Consider the following 26,514-nt stretch of genomic DNA (forward strand, 5'->3'; position numbering starts at 1 on the left):
TTTGTTACAAACAAAATTTTATTTCATACAGACATCAATACAAATCGTTTCAAAATATTCTTCATTCAAATTCCTAATGTTACATAAGAAAATAAGACTCAAACTTGAAAATACATAGCTGGCAACCTGCATCAATCGCCTCCCCTTCCTCTCACGAGAAATCAAGGCACAGATTTTTGATGAACAAAGACAAATATTTAAAAACATGTTCAAGTACAATGTACTAATATTAACTTATATTAAAAGAAAAATTTAGTTCATTAAAATATTAGGTATGAACTCTGAAAGACTAGTGGATACCTAATGGAATAATTTAATACTTCTTAATACTAAGACATCCAAAGCTGAATTATATATTCGCATTTTCACTTGTTCCAACATATTTAAAATACACGCAAACAACATACTAAGTCAAAAGCTGGTAGAATAGTTATGTACCCTAGAAAAATAATCTTTCACAATAATACATTTTAAAAAAAAAAATCTGATACAGCAATACTGAAACGTAGTTTGTTAAAATCTTGAAAAGTTTGGTAAAAATAATGAAATTTAAGAATGACACATGTAACAATCTCTTCACAAAGATAAAATATATTATTAGCCAGAAGCTCATTACGTGGAGAAAATAAAACATTTGCCAAACATATCATTTATTTAAAACTAACTACACAAACAATAACACTGAAGGAATGAATGAATACGCGCGCGAAACACATCTGCCACTTACTAATCGTTTTAGGGATGCACTTTCTTATAGGTTTAAATAGTAACTTTTCTTTTAAATATACAAGTGTTAAAAAATTCGAAACGCAGCACAGTACAAGTTATGATTAATATAAACTTGTTATTCCAAAATAAGAGAAGATTTTTGAAAGAATAAATTGCTAAAAAAATGTAATCAGATGTAAAGATTTACTCGCTTCTCTGTGTTTTTATTACATTATAAAAATTAGATTAATATTCCCAGCACTTAATTATTTAAGGAAAGTCTTCAAGTGCTCTTAAAATACGTTTTTGGATGGTGGTTTGGAGGAGTACAGGTGTTATTCCTTCTCTATATATATAGTTATTTAAAATACTACGAAACCATTCTAACATTTAAACGCTACAAAATAAAAAATTACTTAAAGTCTATCCATCTCGTATGACTTTACCGCCTAGCTTACTGTTTGGACGCTTTACGTTGTAGCTCCAAATTCGTGGTTATTCATTTGAACTAAGTTCTATGTTCATTTCAAAATTAACAATATTGTTATACTTGTTTCTTGTGCTCAAAAAAAATAAGCAACCTTAGTATTCTTATTTATGGTCCTCTAACAAAATTAGAGACAGGTTATCGTATATTTTAAACACATTTGTTGAATATTGGATATTAATTATTTTTAGACACATTAATTAAGTATTTACAACAATGGGTTAATAACTGTTTATCAAAAGATGGGGAGTGGCTGGTTAATTCACGTGTGTAAATGTCCATTCCATATTGGCCATCTTCTGGAAAAGACATGTGAAAAGAGACAAAATCATCGTCGACACTATGAGATACGTACTTCGACAATATTTTTTCATCAACTCCATTTTTGTGTAACGTTGCCATGAAATCTGCCAAAGGTCGCGACATGCGGAACTGGATTTCCAACTCCCTTGACGAGAACAACAAGGCATCTTTATGGGTCATTGGAATCAAGCCAAACAACCGTATGGCTTTCGTTGGACCCCATTCTCCACTAGCGCAATCCGGTAGAGGAACCATTACGGTCTGCAGATCCTTGCAAACTATTTTGAACTTACCGACGCTCTTGAATTTCATTGGTTCTCCTCTAAGATATTCTTGTGGCGTAACGACATTGGCAAAAACATCCAACAAGAACGAGTTATTACTGGCTGCATGAACTCTTATAGAGACGATGTTGTCAACAACTGACTGCATCACAAACCGTTTGAGGCTAACGCCCTCGTGAGAGTCAACGTCACTTCCGAATACTTTTAAATTATAATGGAAGATCAGGCAAGAAGTCATCTTAATTGGCATACCAATCTGTATGGTGGCAGCATCAGTACCATCCGTGTATAAAACAGCTTTGGTTTTCTCATCAGGAAAGTAGAGTTTGTAACGGAAGAACAGAGATCGGACAAATGGCAGTTCCTCAAAATCCTTTAGAGTTAAAGGATTCTTAAGAAGTTGCCACTCTACTTGTAGAGGAAAGAATTCGTATATAAACTCTTTCGGGTCAGTTAAGAAGTAATGATCGTCATACTCGTAACGCAAATTGTCAGACTTGCTTTTGTTTCCTGGTTTTGGTACTTCCTTGGCGTTTACCAGATGGCGAGCACCCCAGTTACACTGGACGAAGCGCCAAGCTCCTGCAACGTAGACAGCATTCCAGGAGTTCCTAAAGCGGTTGTCTTCAAACTTAACACCAGGTTGGTATCCAGCACTCTTAGAGTAACCTTTGATGACCACGCAATGTAATCCTGCGTAACTATTAAGGTAAACATATTTATAGACGTTATATAGTTTGCTACCGTGTTTTAATGATTAACCATACGTTTTCGAAACAGTTATTGGAGGGGTAAGTAGATTTATTTGGAAACAACGTTCCGTCTCCAACAAAATTTCTCATTGGCCGTTTCAAAACTTCATATTACATACTGCGATATTTTTTTCTCTCAACTTACGGCATTTATCAAAATCAGGTAAAATATCGAAAATTAGAGGAAAAACCCAACAAAAAACAAATAATTTAGATACAGGCTTTAACAGAAATATTTCATGTAAGGAACGTGTTATACGAGTAGTGATTTAGTTTTAACCCTATATGCAAGGTGATAAGAGCTGCAGTTTAAACTAAAAGAATATTTAGTGTTGTAGAAATGACTTCACAGATGGAGCTATAAACACCTAATTGATTATACATATTGTTCCAGAAGCCAGACTTACCTACAAAGACGTTTAAATAACACATGGTAACTTTCTGTTCCATGTTTGATTCCTCGTAAGATGCCCATGGGGGTATCAGCGTTAAGGTTGTCATCAAATATCATATTGTTCAGGTTTTTCACTGTGATCCAGCGAAACAGAGCCCTGGAAGGATGTTTTATCATCACATTCGAAAGAAAAAACAAACTTGATACCTATCATTCAATTAATCATTAAATTTCCACAAGATACACAACTACGATTAAATGACAGATTTCACTATTATTTGGTTATAGTGCTTGAAAACGGAAATTTCACTGTCTCAAATAGCATTAAACATGTTTGTATTAAATGTGAAATCACGTTTTGATTTTCATAACTTCAACATTACGTTACCTGGCTTTCTCAATATCTGAATGACAATCTCTGATTAAAAGCCTAACAAGTTCTGTGAAGGTCACTTGATCTTCTTGCGCCACCTATGACAATGACAAAACTTTCATATTAATTTTATTTTAGAGTTTCGTAATCACCATTCCATTACGAACAAGTTTATTGTTTTACTTTGAAAGCAGTTTGGTTTCGTCTAATTAAACGTTACAAATGTTAGGTTCTTCACAAACTTGCTTCTTGTATAATAATACTACAAATTTAGGAAGACAAGGAAATTTGAATAAATCAATGTGCTCGTGTATTTTAAAAAATCGGTTTACTCTCGTTATTCAAGAAGCCTGTTATATTGACTTTCATGACAAATATTTACAACAATGATCAATTTTAAACAAGTGCAAGTTTGCAATAATTAACTTTCGTTTTATGAAAATAAAAAATAAACTAGTTGATATTTTATCTTCCCGCTACATTAAATATGACAAAAAAAAAATAGCAAAATGAAGATGAAACCACAGAACTATTTGTACGTAAACTACAGAAAGAAAGAAAATTTCTTAGACATCAAATCTTTCGAAAATTTGTAAATTGAAGTTAACATTCGAAGCAGTGGCGTAAGTACAAAAGATGCCCCTCCCCCGCATACAATTTATCAGGACCTCTCCATGGTTCTCTCTATAATTGTAGTTAACATTCTGGCTGATTCGCTCCCCCAACCTTTCAATTTGTGGGGCATATTTACGTCACTGATTGGAAGTACAGGTAAGAGCTTTTACACCACAACAGATAATCAGAATGGAATAAAGTTAACTGAAGCTTAAGGAGAGGATAGATTTTGTGTGAACAGTTAATCTTAACAAAATCCATTATTTTGAAGACAAAATGGCGTGCGTCTGTGGAAACAAGCATTCTACAGAACAAGATTATAGTACACAACCATCTGATGGAATGTCTGCCAGACAGAAGTATCTACCGTGTTAAATAATTTTGTGTGGATGACAACCTATGGTTTCCACGTTTTAAATCAACCACATCATGAATGAGTAAGTAGAACCGGGGATAACTACTAACCCTTTAAGGAGAGGACATCTACCGAATAGTAAAGAGAAGGCAACTTTAGCATGCTAAAAGAACCATTCAAGAAGGGGCGTAGATCCTGGGGAGGATAGGGTTGGTACATACCCCTTTATTTTAGGTGTGGGGGTATGGTGCATACAATCATTTCCCCTACAGTTTGGTGTGTTGAATTGTTTTATTGCATCGCAGGGTTACAAATTGTGTTTGTTCTTGTGATTCTCGTGTTCTTACCAATCAAATTACATAATTAGGCCTAGATGTAGGCTTTTTCAGTAGCCGAAATATAATCTTTAATATAGGCGTACTTCTAAGCTTTTCGATCTGAGCGATAGTTCGTAAGTATCAGTTAGTAGGCCTAAGTATACATGCAAGGCTTGCAAGAACTATCAAAGAATTTACCTACGTCTTGAAATTCGAAAACATTACTCCCAAGCGTAAACTCCTGTGATCTAGATCTGGTAGGCCATTTGTAGCTTGTATCTGCATCAATCTTGTGTATATTGTGCGGTTTTCCTACGCCATTTGTTCTTATGCATGTCTAGCCGGTTTTATTGTCGAACGCCTTTCTCTCCTTAGCTGTCGAATCGCTGACCATAGTGTACGTTTAGTGTACAGTTAACGACAAGTTCGGGCCACTCAAACCCATCATCACCCCTTCGCTCCCTTTAGTCTGAGTCTCGATTTTACAACAGGGCTCATTAGACCTGCGTTTGTGGCCCTCATTAATCCATGAAATTTCAGATTATCACCGCCCACTAATAAAGTGCTGGTGCTTTATGGTAAAAGAAAATATATTCTCTTATCATAGATAGTAAAAATATCGTATTTTCTTGTATAATTAGAACACAAAAGGAGCAATTTCAACGGCCTGAATCCTCTACTCGAATTGTATTGCTAGTTTTTGTTTAGGTGTTTTTATTTAATAGACGTGCTTATACACATTATATCACAACGTGTTTGTCTTTTGATGAGCTTTAACAGGAATATAATATATTTGTGATTGTTTAAGCATTTTTCGAGAAACTTGCAATTACTTGTGTTGTAACCAGCACACATTATTGTCCCAGCGATGCCCAGACGGTCAGTCGGCTCGATAGTCACTGTGAGGTTCGCGCGTTCGACTTAAATACATTGTACAGTTCAGTCCTACTTCCATTCTGTTCTATCTTCGTTTCAATAATGACTGTTTTAGCCTATTGAGTCATCTGGGAAGCAGATTCCAATTATGAAAAGCAAGCGTCTGAAACTTTCCGATATTAGACAGTTCTGCAAGCCAGTTACTAGTACTACAAGTGACAATGCAGATGCAAAGGAATAGAAACTTGCCATACAGAGGAAATACCATGTTCATCAGAGGACAAGTCTGAAAATGCTTGTGCAACTATTGCACATCATGAACCACCAAATAGTAATGAAACAAGTTTGTGCAGTAATGAAAAATCTGACACTCCATACATACAGTGTGAAAAGCCATATCATCCAGACGCACAACTAATACCACGACAGAAAGCAAAATCTCAAAATAAACTTCCAGAGCAAGTGGTTTGATGAGTTCCCATGGCTGCACTTCGACAATCAGACTCAAAGTCATATGCTTTCATTGTGCCAAGGTGGAAAATATAGGCCCTTTTACAGGGAAATTGGTGACACCAGTGGAGTAGACCTTCATATCCACCGGTTTTTGCAACTGGAAAAAGGCAAAACATAAATTCAACGAACACCAATCCTCCTCTCAGCACAGATTCGCTATATCTCCAGAAGGTTCACTTGATGTAACTCCAGTGACTTTCCAGCTACATGATGGAAAAAGAAGCAGCAGGAAGAATACAAGAAGTCTAGCCAAAATATTCAGAAGTTTACGTTTTTACTGCGTCAAGGTTTAGCATTACGTGGACATACTGATACGGAGGGGAACTTCCTGCAGTTAATGAAGCTCCTGGAAGAGGAAGATCCTGAATTGAGGGCCTACTTGTCAAAGAAAACCACATTCACATCACCCCAGGCTCAGAATGAAATAATGGAGATGTTCAGCCATCAAATACTGAAGAACGTAGCACACGAAGTGCAGCAAAGTAAAATCTTTGCATTAATGGTTGATGGCACTGAAGATGTTACAGGTGCCGAACAGGAAGAAATGTGTACGATACGTATATGAGAACCATGACGTCCATGAGACATTTCTTGATTTGTAGACTGTTTCCAATACAACTGGTGAAACAATATCCTCGACTATACGTGATTTACTGAATAGACTCAATTTACCACTGTCAGGATTGAGAGTACAAACTAATGATGGAGCCGCTAATATGAGTGGTGCGTACAGTGGATGTCAGGCAAAAAATAAAAGAGAAACAACCGTCAGCTTTGTTTTTTCACTGCAGAGCACATAAGGCTAATTTAATAATACAACATGCAGTTGAAGCTTGTATGGTCCAGTTAAATACATCCGCCCACTGTGTCCAACACACAGTGCCGCCTATCTGCAATTACATGTGCTAATGATCACTACAGTGACACTGTTGATTATGTTTGAATTAGCAAATGAAAAATCAGATGTAGCAGTAAAAGCACGAGGTCTGCTGGACAGATTTGACAAAGGAAAGACAGTTTTAGGGTTGTTGATGGCTTAGCATCCATTAGCTGCATTAGAGAAACTAAACCGTGCATTCCAAGCAAAATCAGCGATAGTATCTGGAATGATTGAAGCATCTGCAATGACAATTGAGCAATTGCAGGTATTGCGAACAGAGGAAAATTACAACAACATATTTGATGATGCTGAGAAAAAGGTAACTTCCCTAGATCTGGTGCCTATTGAACTACCACGCATACGCAGACTTCCCCCCCCAGAAGGATCACAGGTGATGGTCAGCACATCATTCTGCAACAGCTAGAGATTACTACAGAAGCCAATATTTTGAATTTGTGGACACAGTCATAGAACATCCGACCACTAGATTCAATGCAGACAACAATAACTTGAGGCAATATGTGACACTTGAGAACATGATCACATCTGGCATGATTGACAACTCGGTTATAAACTTCTATCCAGAAATCTCTGCACAACGGCTCGAGTTTCAGTTGCCCATGTTCAAAGGAACAACAAAAGCAGTATCTCTGAAAGGTGCAAATGATGCTTACTATAAAATGCATGAAACAGATGTTTAGTGAAGTGTTTCTTCTCATTAAAAATTTTCTAGCATGTCCAGTATCCAGCTGCGAATGTGAACGCAGCTTTTCTGTATTAAGACGGTTGAAGACGTAGTTAAGGTCAACTATGTCTCAGTGCCGCCTCAACCATGTGGCAGTTTGTCACACTCACAAAGTTGAGGTCGACAAGATAAATATAGAAGAGCTTATGAAATAATTGATAAACAGATCATTACAAAAGAGGTCTACGTTTGGGAACATATAGACTAGAGGACTAAATGAATCTTACCTCAATGAAAAGTATGAATAATTATGTGCTACATTGTATTGATGTGTAATTTTCAAGAGTTCGCAAAGACATTTTAATTATTTTTATCAAACAACATGAACAGTTTTTCAGTAGATATAAACGTATCAAGGGTAATTACTAATTTTATTAATATTTGAAAACGTAATTCATGCAATGAAAGTTATTAGTAACCTTGTCAAGAAAATGGCCATCTTTTATACTGTGCAGTGTGCAGGAATAAATTCATGTGGCAGTTAATTTGTGACATTTGTCTTTATTCTATTAACATTTTGAAAACTGTTCACAACACCTCACTTATACAAACCTACATAGAAACCTTGAAGTATCGTGGCAACAAGATTACTCTGTGACTGCATGTTTACAGCTTTCAGGTTCACGTAATCAGATTACCAATTTGCAAATTGAACAGTCCACATAAGTGGTTGCAAAATCATCCACCCCATCGGGTGTAAAAAATCTATGCCTCTGAATTCAAGGTATGCAGAAAATGGACTAGTTACATGGTGCTTGCCAAGATAAAGTCTTCAAACTGTAACATATAACTTTATGGAAAACGTTCACCCTTTTAGGCCTTTGTAAAGGGCTATAGATGAAATCCAAACAAAGTGCTTACTTTCCACCCCTATACGAGACCTATTTTGATTTCCTCTTCCAAGCAGTACCGAGCTATGAATCCAGTGAAACTGGTCTGCTACAGACTAGAGTTTTACGTTTTTACTGGAGTCCATGTTTTGGTGCAGAAAAGACATTTGTAAACAGCCAACCTATCAATCCAGTGAACAGTAACGGATAATTAACTTTGACCTCACGTCACCTAAAGTATTTTACGTTAATAGTGGTGAGTAATGGTTACAAGTCAACACCAAGAACGATGATTTCCATTTTTGTTTTCATTCAGAAGTAGTAAGCTGGGTCTGGTCAAAGATTCGAAAATATTTATTCACATGAACAGACTTAATCGGGTCATTTTTATCCCGTGCTTGGTACATTGTCTACAGTAAACACTAAAGGCTGAAATGTCTTAGGTGCGATTCATTTTATGTTCTAAGAAAGTTCAGCGTTTAGACAGACATTCAGAAAACTAGTTTCTTCTTAGTTATGCTCTTAGAAGATTTGTCTGAAAGACTTCGTGATATTTAAATATCGTAAACTATAAAGACAGTTTTAAGTAGTTTTAAAATATTTCATTAAAAACTTTAAAGCACTACAATTATCGCTATTGTTACACTGGATTTATTGTCAACCGAATGACCATCGCCCAAGTTTAGTTATCACAGATTAGTGTTTCACGATTACTTAATGAAATATGTCGTTAAGTAAAAGACACTAAAATATGGTTTCTCGGTAAATTCTATTATAGTAACACCTTTCCGCGAGTTTTAATTAACTGAATAAAATGTTTGCAATCGCTATTTTACAAACATTTAAGTGGATTATATCATAAAATGCGATTTTTTATTAAAGACGAGTAAAAACAAACCACGGATTTAGCAGTTTTTTTTAAAGAAAAAGAAACGAATTTTGAACTCGTTCAAACTTTACGACCATCTTATTTAATTAATTTATCTGTTTATTTGTATATCCGTTTTGTAGTTGTCCGCAATGCTGCCTTACTTCAGAATGATTAAAGATTTTATTATCCGCGAGGAAAGTTAAGTAACTTACGACCTGCTAGATAAATTTATGTGGTTTCACTTAGTACTTAAAGCTCTTTGAGTACTTACGTTTATAGCAACTTGGTCCAACTCTGTAAAAACTGTCGGGTCGTTGTAGATTTCTACTTTTTCTGTTTGTGGTGGAGTTGGGGATGGAGGATGTGTTGGATACGGAACCAGCTCTTCAGATACATAACCATCCTTATCATCATAACACACACCTTCCAGCTGCAAGGCAAATAATGAAAAAATACAAGATGATACAATTAAAACTCAAATACAGAAAAAGACGAGCTACAAACAATGATAATTAGTGTAAAAAATCTCTGCACAACATTCACACAGTTTGCTATAGTTAAATAACCTGCTACTGTATGAATATGAAGCACGGCGGTTTCTTAGGGATTTTTTTGATTGCAACAACGAAAAATCCATTAAGCGCAACGGTGAATTACTTTATTTTTAAATAAATGTTCAATATAGCTACGTTCACTTCTAAGCCTAAGTTCAATTACACTTTTCAGCATAAACTCTGAAAATGAATGTAAGCTTAATTTTTAAAATTTCACGGCTAATTGATCGAGTAATGTGAATAAAATAATAAAGTTCAATAACTCATTTCCAACGCTGAACTTTGAACTAATTCTGAAATGAATCACTAATAGAATACTCGACTTATTACTGTCGTAGTTATTTCCTGAAAGTTACTAATTCAGTTGATACTCACCGATTAACTATTCAGTTTACTGACTAGCACTGAAATAAAGTACTCGTTGAATATCTACCGATTACTCAATCGACTACTCTCGTATTTGTATCACATTCGTTCTCCATGGGTTTTTTCTCCAAACTTTTAGGCCCTCGTTACATTTTATTTTTGTTCATACTACACAGTTTTTATTTTTCTAATATGATAAACTGTTACTTAATCATTAATAATTTTAGGTTTTCACATTTTTACGTAAAGCAGAATTTAGATTAATATTGCACATTTATTTATTTATTAAAATTCAGTTTACTTAGTCAAGCTATACGTACTTTTGCTAATTCGTGTCGTTTCTCATTGATCAAATCCAACATTTCCTGGCTGTGTTTTTCCACCAGCTTGGCAGTGGCAATGCGCTCTTGCTCTAAAAGTTTCTTGGTCAACGACTCTTTTTTCTTGTCCAGTTTGAGTGTCATATTTTTCTCGAGATTCTTTCTTTCCTTCTGATGTCGAACAGTGAGAACCTTTTCTTCGTCTGTAAAGATATTTTTTCTCCTGATATTCATCTGATGTTGGAATCTTGATGTTAACTTTACCAACTCTTTTTCCCACTCTTCCTAAATAAGCGAAAAGCCACATATAATACACTCAAGTGTTTTAGTTCTAACTTTGATGTTTAGTCGTTTTGCTGCTAAAATTGTAGATTGAAGTAAATTTTACACGATTTTACTTGGCATGGCCAAGCGTGTTGAGGCGTGCGACTCTTATTCCGAGGGTCGCGGGTTCGCATCCCCGTTGCGCCAAACATGCTCGCCCTTCCAGCCGTGAGGGCTTATAATGTGACGGTCAATCCCACTATTCGTTGGTAAAAGAGTAGCCCAAGAGTCGGCGGTGGGTGGTGATGACTAGATGCCTTCTCTCTAGTCTACACTGCTAAATTAGGGACGGCTAGCACAGATAGCCCTCGAGTAGCTTTGTGCGAAATTCAAAAACAAACAAATAAACTTAGAAATAAAATAAACTTAAGAATCCTTAATTCTTTTAGCAAGGTTTCGACTTCAAGTAAATTAATATGAGACTTTCCCCCCCATTTTAGTTTTTAAATAACTATGTTTGTGTACGTCAGCAACGCCAAACGAGGGGCGAGCGTATTACCGATTTGATTTTATTACTCATCAGGACCTCTACGAGTCAACCCTCAAATTGAATTATTTTACGTAGGATTAGAGTAAATTAATTCACGAAACTTTGGACGTGGTGAAATAGATCAAACGAAAGGGTTTGACCTCTGGAGTCCAGAACTGTAATTAGATCTCAAATCTATCGATATATGAATATGAGAGAGCTATGAGCTAAAAGTTTGTACATAGATAAGAAGAACAAGAGCTATTATACGATACGTTATACCGCGACGAATAAACGACCCACAGCTTTATACTTTAACTACATAAAACAAGTGAATATTTAATAATAAGAGCCTTAACAAAGATGTTTATATATTAAGGTAATCTTGTACAAATTGCTCATATTATTGTTGCCCCCCCCTCTAGCACAGCGGTAAGTATACGGATTTACAACGCTAAAATCAAGGGTTCGATTCCCCTCGGTGGACGCAGCAGATAGCCTGGTGTGGCTTCGCTATAAGAAAAACACAAAACACATTGTTAAAATAAGATGCAACAATTACAATACAATAGACAAAGGAACAAATTCAGATTTCAACACCATGCTAATGAACTTCACATACCAGGAGCAAAGTTCTCATCAAGTAAGCTTATCGTGTAAAGCGATACATCTATATGGTTTTTACCTTTAAATATACGTATGATACTGTTAGATATATCATATAATGAAACCTCACTCACTTTAATCTCTTGATTAACGTTCGTTTCTTCTTCTACTCGTTTCTTTGCAAACTGCCGGTAGAGGTCATCTTCTTCAGCACGATGCCTCATTTCTAGGGATCTTTGAATGTCTTCATCCTTTAAAAATATCGCGCAAAAATATGAAAATAAATTCGTTCAAATATAAAACAAGGTTTTGCTAACAGTTTAAAAGAACAACGTACTAATTGCTTTTTGTTTCTGAACGCGAAACAGATTATTAAAGTGTGTTAGGAGCCATTTCTTCAATACGAATTATTTAAGGTGAAGTTCTAGTGAAAAACCAATGAGTGGTGTAATAAAAACAGCAACATAATGAACGAAATAATTCTGTATGGTACGTCATGATACAAATAGAACTAACGGGACAAAGTTGTATCATCAGTAGGCAGAATTACAACTACGTGGTTCACGTACAGAAAAGTGACAATCACGTGGTGTAACGTACATAGGATGTCACATGGAATATAATCTCAGAAACAGGTAATCAGATGTTACAATACCGAGATCAAACCTTTAGTAGTATCAACAAATGTTGTCGTTATAATCTACCATGATAGCAGAGAAATGTTAAAGTTTCGTTATAAGTTAGTTAGTTTATAGTTTCTTCCTATAAGCAGGTAACACACACACATGATCAAAACCATGTCAGCATTCACACCCTTCAGATCTGACGTCTAATAGGCAATTAGATCGATTGGAGAGAATGGGTATAACCTTGGATAAAATTACATGGGAATATGGAAGTTTGTAGATTAGAGGTTGCAAAACCCCGTATGGTATACGATGAGTCACGCACCAAAGTAACATAACATGTAATTACAAATCAGAACCCTCCACACTGGTAGCAGCACTCGAGCGATTAAAAAACAACAAAAAGGAAAACCAGAAACAAGATTAAAGTAAAGTAGATTGTTTACACTTTTTCGACAGTAAGGATGTGCAGAAGGATCGTTATAAACGTTTTATTCAACAAGGAAGCAACAGAACAAAACACATTTGTTACTCTTAATGTGTGGAGGGTTCTGATTTGTAATTACAAACTTGTCTGTCGGTGTTTGGATAAGAAAAGTTAATACCTTGGAGGATCAGGTTCTCTATGACCTCTTCCTCCTGTAATTACATTTCTGTTTGTTTGTTTTTTGAATTTCGCGCAAAGCTACTCGAGGGCTATATGCGCTAGCTGTCCCTAATTTAGCAAAGTAAGACCAGAGGGAAGGCAACTTGTCATTACCACCCACAGCCAAATCTTGAGCTATTCTTTTACCAACGAATATTGACCGTCACATTATAATGCCCCCATGGCTGAGAGGGCGAGCATGTTTGGTGCGACGAGGATTCGAACCTGCGACCCTCAGATCACGAGTCGAATGCCTTAACCCACCTGGCCATGCCGGACATCTTACAAACACAACTTAATACTGCAAGCGTAAGAAGTACGTGATATGAATTGTAGAAAAGAGTGGCTAAACTATCAAGGATTCAGGCGATACATATGCACTGGATCAATACATGTTATGCGTTGTAATAACAAAAATACACATTACACTTTCAGTAAAAAATTTACTTTGTGTGTAAGGGGGGGAAGATAATGAGATGTTTTAGAGAAGATAATATAACATTAACGTTGACTTCTCGCCTATTGTCCTTTAGAGAACAGATCTTTACTAAACCAGAAAGTGGTAATTTTGTTTTTCTATTATTCAATTGTTACCAACATATATTATGATCCCGTTCTAGCACAGTTGCTTCAAAATGTCAAATATTAATCCTCAAATACAGGATAAAGTTGTGACCAATAGCCTAGTCCTAAAATACTGGATGAAGTTACGATAACTGCTAGAAACAAGTTGAGAAAGAAATTGTTTCTGATATAAAAACAACATTTCTTTTCAGTACTTATAAATACGACAAGACATTTTAAAAGTCGATCAAACCAGTTAAATTTTTCGATGTGTCAAAATAAACACTAAACTCAAACGGACTTTACGACTTTGAAATCAAGGAATCGTTGATTGGATTTCGTCAAGTTTCCGATCAAACTGCTATTGGATTAGAAAATGAAGTTATTAAAAAATATATTATTCTTGAATAAATGTTATGGTTAAGGGCATGATGGTGCAACCAATATGGGTGGTCTATATGCAGAAGCTCAAGTTAGAAGATAGCCAAACGCTGAATAAGTTCATTTTTCATAATCTAGATTTTGTTCTCCATAACAGGATCTAAATATCTCCGAAATTAAAAACTTTCATAATGATGCTAAAGTTGCTCAGAATTTCTTTGCTCGTGGTATAAAACGGTGGGCTATGTTAAGAATTGAATTATGTCTCCAACATTAAGTTTCTCATTTGCGATTAAGCACAAAGTTACCTGTGCTCTGCTGACCACGGGTATCGAAAGCCAGTTTCTAGCGTAGTGAGTCTGCAGACAATCCGCTGTGCCATGTCTGACTCTATGGTCGCGTCTAGACACGATTTACTGGCTACGTTAAGATTCTGCTATTTAAACACCGTGATAGGGCTTTCAAAAAGAATTCTCGTTAGCAAAATGCATGATGAACGAGTCGAAGTGTTTAGTCTAACGAAGTGAATAAAAATGAGTTTATTTTAACACAAAATTATTAGAAATAACTAATGTAACTAAGTTACTGCACAGTGGAACTATGTTGGACCCAGTAATTACCAAAGCACTTAACTGACTAATGCAAGTAAGAGACAATTTTGTACAAATAAACAGACATCTGGAGAAAGTCTGACGATGTGGATCCCAAATTTCAGCACAAGAAACGAAAAAAGGCAAAGAAACATTTTGATAAATTGTGCGAAGATGAAAGACTTGAGAACTCAGAAAAAAAGCAAAAAATTAAGATCAGCGTATTTTACAAGTTTAAACATTAGGATTCTCAGTTAGATCTTAGATTCTAATACCTAATGTGTTGCTGAAACTTAAAGTTATCCTCCAAAATTTGCTTGGTACAACCAATAAGATGGGGTCATAAGATGTATGAAAAAGAAACTCAGTTGCTTTCCTTTCGACAATATTCCAAATCAAATCTTGAAAACCTTTCTACAGTTTCCGAGTAAGCAACCTAGTGAATACAGCACCATACGTTCGAGCTTCCCAACCTAGTGACTACAGCACCATACGTTCGAGCTTCCCAACCTAGTGAATACAGCACCATACGTTCGAGCTTCCCAACCTAGTGAATACAGCACCATACGTTCGAGCTTCCCAACCTAGTGAATACAGCACCATACGTTCGAGCTTCCCAACCTAGTGAATACAGCACCATACGTTCGAGCTTCCCAACCTAGTGAATACAGCACCATACGTTCGAGCTTCCCAACCTAGTGAATACAGCACCATACGTTCGAGCTTCCCAACCTAGTGAATACAGCACCATACGTTCGAGCTTCCCAACCTAGTGAATACAGCACCATACGTTCGAGCTTCCCAACCTAGTGAATACAGCACCATACGTTCGAGCTTCCCAACCTAGTGAATACAGCACCATACGTTCGAGCTTCCCAACCTAGTGAATACAGCACCATACGTTCGAGCTTCCCAACCTAGTGAATACAGCACCATACGTTCGAGCTTCCCAACCTAGTGAATACAGCACCATACGTTCGAGCTTCCCAACCTAGTGAATACAGCACCATACGTTCGAGCTTCCCAACCTAGTGAATACAGCACCATACGTTCGAGCTTCCCAACCTAGTGAATACAGCACCATACGTTCGAGCTTCCCAACCTAGTGAATACAGCACCATACGTTCGAGCTTCCCAACCTAGTGAATACAGCCCCATACGTTCGAGCTTCCCAACCTAGTGAATACAGCACCATACGTTCAAGTTTCCCAACCTAGTGAATACAGCACCATACGTTCAAGCTTCCCAACCTTGTGAATACAGCACCATACGTTCAAGCTTCCCAACCTAGTGAATACAGCACCATACGTTCAAGTTTCCCAACCTAGTGAATACAGCACCATACGTTCAAGTTTCCCAACCTAGTGAATACAGCACCATACGTTCAAGCTTCCCAACCTTGTGAATACAGCACCATACGTTCAAGCTTCCCAACCTAGTGAATACAGCACCATCCGTTCAAGCTTCCCAACCTAGTGAATACAGCACCATACGTTCGAGTTTCCCAACCTAGTGAATACAGCACCATACGTTCGAGCTTCCCAACCTAGTGAATACAGCACCATACGTTCAAGTTTCCCAACCTAGTGAATACAGCACCATACGTTCAAGCTTCCCAACCTTGTGAATACAGCACCATACGTTCAAGCTTCCAAGAAGTGTTAGCAGTTTTTGATAATTCCTGTGACAGTTGCAAGTGCCGAACAAATCTTTTTTTTTTTTCAAAGCTTAAGTTGAAAGAAGTAAAATTGTGCAAAACCAGATCAAATGGACTTTAATAATTTATATTAAAAGTAGAATTGTAAGAAATAATTAAGCTGGAGTTGAATAATTTTTTGCCAAAATGAAAGCAAGAAAAGTTGTTTTCCAATAAATGGTAAGTACTAATTGTGTGGTGTTAATTATTATTTTGATACTTGTTAACATTATTGGTTGTACACCGTGGTAATTTTGCACTATATGATGAGGCTTACCAGAGTATTTTACACTGGTGCCTACTATTTCTACAAAAAGTGCCTACAAAAAGTGAATTTCGCGCAAAGCTACTCGAGGGCTATTTGCGCTTGTCGTCCCGAATTTAGCAGTATAAGACTAGATGGAAGGCAGCTAGTCATCACTACTCATTGTCAACTCTTGGGCTACTCTTTTGCCAACGAATAGTGGGATTTCCCGTTACATTATAACGCCCCCATGACTGAGAGGACGAGCATGTTTAGTGTGGCGGGGATTCAAACCCGCGACCCTCAGATTACGAGTCGAGTGCCTTAACCACCTGGCTATGCCGGGCTGGGTGTGAATGGATTTACAAATTTGATATGAAAGTTCATTAGATTTACGCGAGAGGTACATACAAATTTCTTGTTTTAAATTTTGCTATTTTTATGGGCACTTTATTCCCACCACTTTCCATTTTGATGTTGGCTGACTATCTATAAGAGTGTTCACCGGTTAAAAAGATCTTAGTCCTTTGTAATATGTATCAAACTATATCCTCGCAATTAAGCCCAAGGGCGTTTAAAAACCCGTTCATGTGTTAAGGGAAGTTAAAAAAAACCGCTAGAAAAAAAAATCACAAAAATGTAGTGCGACAACTTTTGAAATATTGTGACCTACTTTACTTTCAACAGGTACAACTCCCTCGTAGGAAGTATTGAAAAAGTTAACTCATATATACAAGCAGTTGCACAGAGACCTCCAGCGTATAAAAAACGAAACATACAGCACTGCTTACGTCAGAGGTTGAATTAAAACAAAAAGAGTAACAGTGCCGAATAGTTTTTATTAACTAATAGTGGAATAGATCGAAACGTTACAATGACCCCGTGACCAGTAGATTGCGATCAAGCGCCAGGCCATGCCAGATCACGTGATTTTATTATCAACATAAAATTAATTTGTTAAAGGTTTCCGAAATCATTCATATTTTTTACTTGGTTGTATCTAAATTATTTCAATAAAAAGTATTTATGTTTCACTTTAAACAACTGCCAATTTGTAAATTATTAGAAGTTTCATGCATTTACTCAAATTATTAAAGAAAATCTATAATACAAAGCAATAAATAAAGACGTCTAGTATCTAAATCGACACAGAACATGAAATGCAACATGAAAATAGTTAATATAATGACAACACCTGGCCAAGTAGTGGTATAAAATCTTTTACGAAAAATGATTAATCTTAAATAATTTTCCCATCAAAGAAATGAATTATATTGATAATTGGCAGATAAACTAGATAAAGATTTATCTAACTTAGCTTGTGATACGTGAGGGGTATATATGATCAGCGAAAAATTTATCATCATTGTTACTATTACCTTAAATACAATGTATATGCTCCGGGGAACATTCCGGCCTCATTTTATCAGTTTAGTCGAACTCTGTTTAACTTTTTAACGGTATATATATTTGCGTCATTAGTTAACATGTATTGATTTAATTGGGAGGGGGGGTAAAGAGACTTGCCCTTCCGTTTTCCGGGTTTTTAAATCTGTTAACATGACTAAAGCTGAGTGAATAAAATTGAAGTATCACAGAAATAAAAATTATTGGTTTACAAAAAAGCGTGACAGAACTTTTAGTGTTAAATATCTCCTAGCTGTAACTTTTAGTGTTAAATTTAAAACGAATCACCAGCCAAGTCATTGTTTCTTTAAATATTTTGTTTTCACGGCATCGACACCATGAGACTGATACGAGCGGACAATTGCTCGGTTAGCAAACTCTTCAAAAACGGTTCAATTATGCACCCACTTTTCCAGGTTGTGCATAGTCATCCTAACTTTGCCAGTATAAATACCTTAGCCTCCTAGCTTTCATTCTATTAATGTTTTACGTATTGCTGGAAATCTAATACATTCTAATCTAGTGATTACAGTTACAAAAAAAATCGCTTGATAATAAAGAAAAACAAAACTATACATCAAGGTGGAAAACATAAAATGGAATTCTATATGCTGATCGAAAACAGTTTATGAAAGTACAGCTACATTTTAATAGATCATCAGCAATAGTGGGATTGATCGTTCCATAACAAATGACCCTACATTTCAAAGAGCCATATGTTTGTTTTATTTTCGTTTTAAGAGATTAAAATCATTAAATGAAAGAAGTTCCGTTAAAAATTACTTTTTAAAGAGTACGTATTCCCGAATTTTGAAAAACAAAACTGCCTTATAATACAAAAATTCCGATCTCCATGGAAGTCCCCTGTACTGAATCTAGTGTCGAACTCCTGCCCCAAACCCTTGAATAGGTATTCTTAAAACACGCATGTAAACGATGTTACCCCTAAATCCATTGGCCTTCTCCAAAGTAAAATAATCATAGACAACAATGTAATTAGAATCTATTTACACAATTTGAATGATTCGTGTAACCACTAAACGAGCCAAGTCCCAGTAACATGTCTTTCCATATTACTTGCATATTCATTGAAAGACAATGAACGTGAAAGAAACAAAAAAAAACAACAGCGCTTTGGCTTAATTACCGTCCAATTACAGTTATCAAACGAATAATTCGCGATTTTTCATGGAATCAGATAAACACGCGCTAGTAGAGGATTAAATTACATATGACCTATACAGTTTGGATCTTCTGTATTTAAATATTCCTTTAAAAAGGTACTTAAACCTACATGACAAGTTACCCAGTGTTTCGTAATAATATGGCCCAGCATGGCCTAGCACGTAAGGCGTGCGACTCGTAATCCGAGGGTCGCGAGTTCGCGCCCGCGTCGCGCTAAACATGCTCGCCCTCCCAGCCGTGGGGGCGTTATAATGTGACGGTCAATCCCACTATTCGTTGGTAAAAGAGTAGCCCAAGAGTTGGCGGTGGGTGGTGATGACTAGCTGCCTTCCCTCTAGTCTTACACTGATAAATTAGGGATGGCTAGCACAGATGGCCCTCGAGTAGCTTTGTGCGAAATTCAAAACAAAAAAACAGTTTCGTAATAATGTAGGCGTTTTCATTTTTATAACTAAATATCGTTTTCTAGCATTTACATCATTCACACAGTTTATGAGAATACCTGTTAGTGAAATTAAACTGATGTTCTTCACGACACCCATATTAAAATCACTTGTATGTTTTGTTGTTGTTCTCGAGTTTCGCGCAAAGCTACACGATGGATATGAGCGCTAGTCGTCCAGAATTTATCATTGTAAGAGTAGAGGGAAGGAAGCTGATCATCACTACCCACCGTCAACTCTTGGACTACTCTTTTACCAACAAATAGTGGCATTAACCGTCACATTATAATGCCCTCACGGCTGAAAGGGCGAGCATGTTTAGTGTAACTGGGATTTCAACCCAAGACCCTCAGATTACGAGTTGACCGCTTTAACCACCTAGCCATTAAATCTCTTGTAATTTATTATTTATTTTTTAATCTTCCAAATTTAAAATATAACAAGAGGAGCTATAATACCAAACATTATGAGAAAAAACGGAAATATTTTAATTCCCCTTGCTTTTGCAAATATGATTTTCTGCGAACTCCTTTCACTTTTGGAACTGGCAGGTTCAAATCAGTATGGAAAGTTAAAACGCACGTGGAAGCTCACCCACACATTATGGGGATCTAATAATGAGTATTCAGGGTCGCTGCAACCTGATAAGCCAAAGGGAAGGCCATGTTTAAAACTATTCATAGTGGTTCTCCTAAGCAAAGATACCACAGGTTGGTGTTCTAAGGAGGTTTATTTAATGGTACGGTACCTCTTTTGGTAGCTATAGAAGTAACTGTAGATAATGGACGAGCTTGATGGGTACTTTTGGGATCTGTTAATCATGAGGGGCCTTTAAACACCCTCAACAGAGCGCGGGTAGTTTACGTTAGTGTTTATATAAATAAATAAACACACACATATTGTGCAATATTAACCATGGAAAGAAAGAACAAGTTTTCTCAAATTTTAAAATGAGTTTCCAAAAGACACTCTTTGTAAAGTATAAAGGAAATTCACAAACAACCATGTACCGTTCTTTGTAATACAAACTTGAAGTAAATGTGCGACTTCTGTACAAGACAGAGTTGCACTTTTCATATTTATAAACATATAAAACTGTATAATACATAATACTTTTATTTGTGTTTTTTGATATCATATTACAGTAACTTAAAACGAACCGACAGTATTCCACGTGCCAGTAGCAGTTTGGAAACTTGTGATTTGAACTGACGAGCTCAGGCAGGATAGAACTTTCGAGTACCGTTTGCCTGGTGATTTTACCTAGTTCTACTTAGCTTATTTGGATACCTGGATTCTAGTTATTTGTGTTCGAGGTTATGGCCGATTGTAAAGTAACTAGAGACAGGTAGACCGAGTTCGTTAGGACTGAAATAGTAGTTAAAGTGAAACGTATTAATACAATTCGTTCAGTACGAATAATTATCAGGATCAGACCTTTTCACATTCTATAAGTAGTTATTTTATGGTTGATATCCAACGTACATGTGAACAAATCTGAAAGCCACTTTCAGATCGAAGTCGCACTGTTTGCGAATGGCTCGTCAAGAAATCGAGAATACAACTGCCGCCCACATATTGACACCTCAAGTTCTTAGGCTAACAAGAAAGAAACAAGATCCCACGGGAGAAGTTCAGTGTATGTCCTCATTTAAAGCGAAGGTGCAGTTCATCTTTCCTATTTGGAAAGAAAACAAGTTCCACCAACATTATAATCCTTATCATGGGTAAAATTACGTAACATAAGCACTTGAATTAAAGAAACTGATTATATAACTTACTACGGGCCCTACGCGACCCTCGGATTATGAGTCAAGGGTTCGAATTTCCGTTACACCAAACACGCTCGCCCTCCCAACGGGGGGCGTTATGATGTTACGGTCAATCGCACTGTTCGTTGGTAAGAGTAGCCCATGAGTTGGCAGTGAGTGGTGATGACTAGCTGCCTTCCCTCTAGTCTTACACTGCTAAACTAGGGACGGCTAGCGTAGATAGCCCTTCGTGTAGCTTTGCGCGAAATTCAAACCAAAACCAAACCAACTTATTACGTTGATCTTTGGTAACTTATCCCAAAGCGAAACTGTTCCACCAATAATTTATGACATTACTTTGTTGCTTATATAATGGTGCTGTACAGAAAGTTTGTAACATTTCATTCATGCGACCAGGCGTTATCACAATTTTGTCCCAGTTAGATTTCACGTGAGAATTTAGGATTAACTATCCTATTTTCGAATGAAAATTTGAATACTCGAAAATAAATAAGCATCTTATGGTATGCTACAAGAATTTAAAGATGTGTTAAAACAAATTACAACAACCAGCTTTCAAAACAAACAAGTGATGAACCTGCTTCCGAGTTAAACCTGGGACAGCTACATTAAACGAACAAAGAATATAATCCTGAAAAACATGGACCGCCATGAACCTTAATTAACATTGCCAAGGTTAATAGTTCCTTCAAAAACATTATACGCGTAAGAACAAAATCCATATTTTAAAAATGCTAAATGGGCTATAATGTTCTATGTACAACTTAGTGCAGTATTTTATTAACGCAGTTACGATAACACAGTATTATGTACATCTGTTACATGCTCACGACAGAAATTAAGTTTATTATTTTACTATTATTATTAATGATCTTGACTGTGAATAACGTGGCTAAACATCTGTCGTCTGTTGGCATCGTGTGACGTTAATATTTAATTTGGCACCATATTGAAATTTGTTTCAAAGCAAATGGAATGACATTTCGGCCCAGTATAGCCGGGTGGTTAAGGTACTCGACTCGTATTGTAAGTGCCACGAGTTCGAATCTCCGTCACACTAAACATGCTCGCCCATTCACTAGTGAGGACGTCATAATGTTACGGTCAATTCCACTCTTCGTTGGCGAAAGAGTAGTCCTAGAGTTGGAGGTAGGTGGATGACTAGCTGCCTTCCCTCTTGTCTTACACTGCTCCATTAGAGATGGCTAGAGCAGATAGCTCTCGAGTGGTTTTGCGCCAAGTTCAAAAACAAACAATTCAAATAATGACACATTTTCGGTAATTACATGAAACTGTTTGCTTTGTTCTATCTTGTTTCATCGCCTAAAAAGTTAACTCAGTTTTTAGTGCTTCTTAACGTCATTCAATATAATACATTGTTCGAACAACCCATTTTCATTTGTATGCTTTTTTCATATATTCAAAACAGTTTGTGTAAATTTTCACACACATCCAAGTTTATCGTATTTACCCTTGAATTTTAACTCACCCAGTAACTGAATTCCAATTATTTACGCAAATACAATCACGCAATCATCACAGCTGAAAGTAAACTAATATAGCACATCATAGAGACCAATCACTCAGTTACTCTATTTTAAATGAAGTGTTTACAATACGCGGTTTCTTCAGCAACAGTAACTTTGTTTTGACGGTATTAATAAAAAATCTCCCCCCCAAAAAAACAAACAAACAAAAACAACAAATAATTTTCGCTAAATTTCTTTAAACAATCTGCAAACAAACAATACAGTTAGGATACAAAGCCTTCCCTAGAAGAAATACCTTTCGAGTTAAGCGTTGAATATAATAATATTTAGTTTTAGAACCGTTAAAATGAAAAATATTGTATATATTTTGGAATTTAGTATTAAATCATTTTACAGGTAAACAATGTACAGTAGACACGTTTTTTGGGTGATCAAACTTCATAAGCAACACCACAGGCTGAAGTTTTGTACATTATCTCAGACTAATAGTGATCAAAAATTAAAATTTAGAATTTAAAAAAATAGTAGATAAAAAGTATTATATGTATAGGAGATTATGGTGGAGTATTTGCACAATAGTCCACTGTGCATATTTTAGCATAACGAGTTTTAATTGTAGAATTTAAGCTATGCGACGAAAATTGTGTGAACATCTTTCCTTAGAAGTTTGTGACTTGGGACTACAGAGCATCTAATTTTTAAGACCAAGTGGGAGGACTTGCGCTGTTATTTGGATTCTGCTATGTCGTGATTTAATGAAATATCACTAATTTTCGAGGGTTTTCGCTAAGTTCGTAGATAGTACGAGATATTTTCAAAAAGTGAATTGTATTTGTCATCCTAAGAGCCTGTAGTTAAGTTTTCAATTAAGATAATCCTTTAAGACTTAGATTTCAAGTTTGATAAACTTGATCATTTAATTATCAACAAGTACGAAAGAAATGTACAATCTTAATTAGAAATTGTGAATAAAATATTCTAATACGTACAAGGGTTTTTTAAATTAAAATTGAATTTATGGTGAATTACTGTACATTAAGTTGTAACACAAAACTAAGAATGACTGGGTTAATCTGTCACGATATCAAACTATTATTTTCATATCTAAACTAAAACTTTAGAACAAGTGATTATTATCACAAGTCACGTGAAATTCACCACCCTTATTATATTAACAGGTGATCTTTAGAAAACTCAGAATAAATTTCCACTTATTGTCTCGTTACTTTAAATACACGCTGTTCTTTTGATGGTAACAAAAGTAGCATCAGTTTCGTTTGATAGTCCCTAAAATACACCGTCAATTTTAATTTATCTGTTTATTTAACGAGATGAAGTCTAACGAATCCTCTTCTAACATGAATATGTAATAACTAAAAATTCAGTCAGATATAAAGAATGTCTTTTCACGTGGAATTGTAATCAAACATTTCAGTTCAGTTGATAAAACAATTTTTGTTGCAGTGGAAACTGACAAACATCAGATAGTCAAGTATCCGGTACAATATTCGAAAACTTAACTTTTCTATTGGTGAGCAGCGGCCAAAAATACGACATCTACTATATACTGAAAGCATTATGTTATAATCTAGATTTCACGTACAGATACCCATAACAACAGCAAAAAAAATTAACTTATTAATAATCAACACCTTCTACAAAATTTCTTTTTCTTTTCCAGCGTAAGTACATCTGTTAGTCACATTAAGATTGTTGTACACTTAGAGGGAAATTTCAGATTAACGAAATTAACTCCCGAAAGAAACAAGTTTCGTCTCGGCGAATTATCTTTGTTGGTTTTAACGTTTCTCTTCGAGCGTACGATAAACCATGATAGTGTACAGGATTTAGCCTCCCATGACGTCACATCCGTTTGCCAGGTGATGAACTTAACTTATTTTTCTTTTTTTTTTAATTCGAAATTAAAAGTTAAAGAACAAATAAGACAAGCTTTCCATATGGGGAAGGGCGAGTTTTATGAAGTAAAACAAAGACTAAGGCCCAACTTTTCCAACTAGAAGTGGAGTCACAAAAGTGAAATTTTTAAATATCATCCATAAAAACAGCTCCGAATGGTTTTCATATTAGTATTATTTAACGTAGCTGGCTAACTCTCTTGTCAGTTGTTTAAAAATCTCTGCAACATTACAGTTAAAATACAGTGTTGTTGTTAGCACATTGATCCTTTGGAAGAAGTGACTGCACCGAGCTTATATTCTCTGTTACCGAATGATGCTTTTGACATAAGTATTATTACGGTATAATAGGACAAGGGTTTTGTACATGAATTATTCCTCCGTCAGCCACACATTCTGTGAGCCTAGCGATACATTTATACAGGACAAATTGACTATAATTAAGTAGCTTTTACAGATGTAATTGCGGTAATGTGTTATAACTTGTGCATCTGAAACATACGATTATTTTTAGCCCTTTTTCAGGTGCATACGAATTTTGAGTTTTGTTTATTTCTTTTATTCACCATTCGACAACTGAATCTATCTTATGTACATTTGCAATGTTTTTTTTTTATTTCAGTTTTCTCTGACAACGTGCTAATTTGTCACAAGTTCATCAGAAGCCCACGGGCTAGTGCCTCAGTTATGATAGAAGAACAGTGAAAAGGTAACACAATATTGATCAACTTTTCCCAATAACTGTCAGAAACTGGTAAGGGTTAACCTCATGTGATTATTCTACCTACTGAACTTGACAAAACGTGTTTCCAATACAAAAAGTATAGTGCTTAAAAAGTTGTAAATGAATTAATTTAACAACTTTTGTTGTTTAAAACAAAAGTTACTAGGTTATTACTTACCAGATATTCGTCCATTGTCCGTTCTGCACAAGGGCTACGATATTTTTGTTGAAGTTTGGTAGCCTTAATCCCGTGGGCAATATGGAGGGCACTAGCGTCAAACTTCCCAGCTAGACTTTCCCGATTTCTGCTGTCAGTTTCGGATACTCTGGGAGATGAGAGAGCCGTCTTAATACCTATAGCGTCTACATCGAGCGTTCCCTTTCCAGATCCACGAATCTGGTCATTTACAAGGTGGTTCGTACGGGGTGCGGCGAGTGCCGACTTTATCCCCACGGACATTCCATCCAAGGTACCAGGGCCAGTTTTCGGAACGTGATTCTGACAGTACACCTCCTTATCATCGTGATTTTGTTGGTTGTTGTAGTATGTTCTGAGTGTCAGCTTGGAGCCACAGACCAAACACTTGAAACAGCCTTGGTGGTAAAAAGAGAAATCTTTCAAAGGCCCAACTTTGTCCACCTGATAAACAGTTTGCTCGCACCGAAGACACGTGTGTTCATATGGGCTCGAATACTTTTGTGACATTTTGAAGACCTTATGTTTAAATGAAATAAAGAGGGTGAAATTCCATCAGTGAAACAGCCATATACATATTCATGAAGATAAAGGAAAACCAAGTGTTTTCCCTATCCGTACACAGAGAGGAATAGTAACCGTGTGTCATAAAATCATAGTATTACGCCTCTTAACAAACCAGGGGCTGATTG

At 36.1% G+C, this 26,514-nt stretch overlaps 1 protein-coding gene across 1 annotated transcript; it reads right to left on the reverse strand.

Annotated features, from left to right (window-relative positions):
* On the reverse strand, nt 1-26,514 carry LOC143249628 (hillarin-like). The gene is made up of 7 exons (XM_076499813.1): nt 25,805-26,514; nt 12,077-12,193; nt 10,544-10,828; nt 9,575-9,733; nt 3,317-3,399; nt 2,942-3,085; nt 1-2,483 (listed from the first exon to the last, which is right to left on the reverse strand). The coding sequence occupies exons 1-7, from the start codon at nt 26,330-26,332 to the stop codon at nt 1,373-1,375; spliced, it is 2,427 nt and encodes an 808-aa protein (XP_076355928.1). The 5' UTR covers nt 26,333-26,514; the 3' UTR covers nt 1-1,372.

Source organism: Tachypleus tridentatus, chromosome 4, assembly GCF_004210375.1.
Source record: "Tachypleus tridentatus isolate NWPU-2018 chromosome 4, ASM421037v1, whole genome shotgun sequence".
NCBI classification, from domain to species: Eukaryota; Metazoa; Arthropoda; class Merostomata; order Xiphosura; family Limulidae; genus Tachypleus; species Tachypleus tridentatus.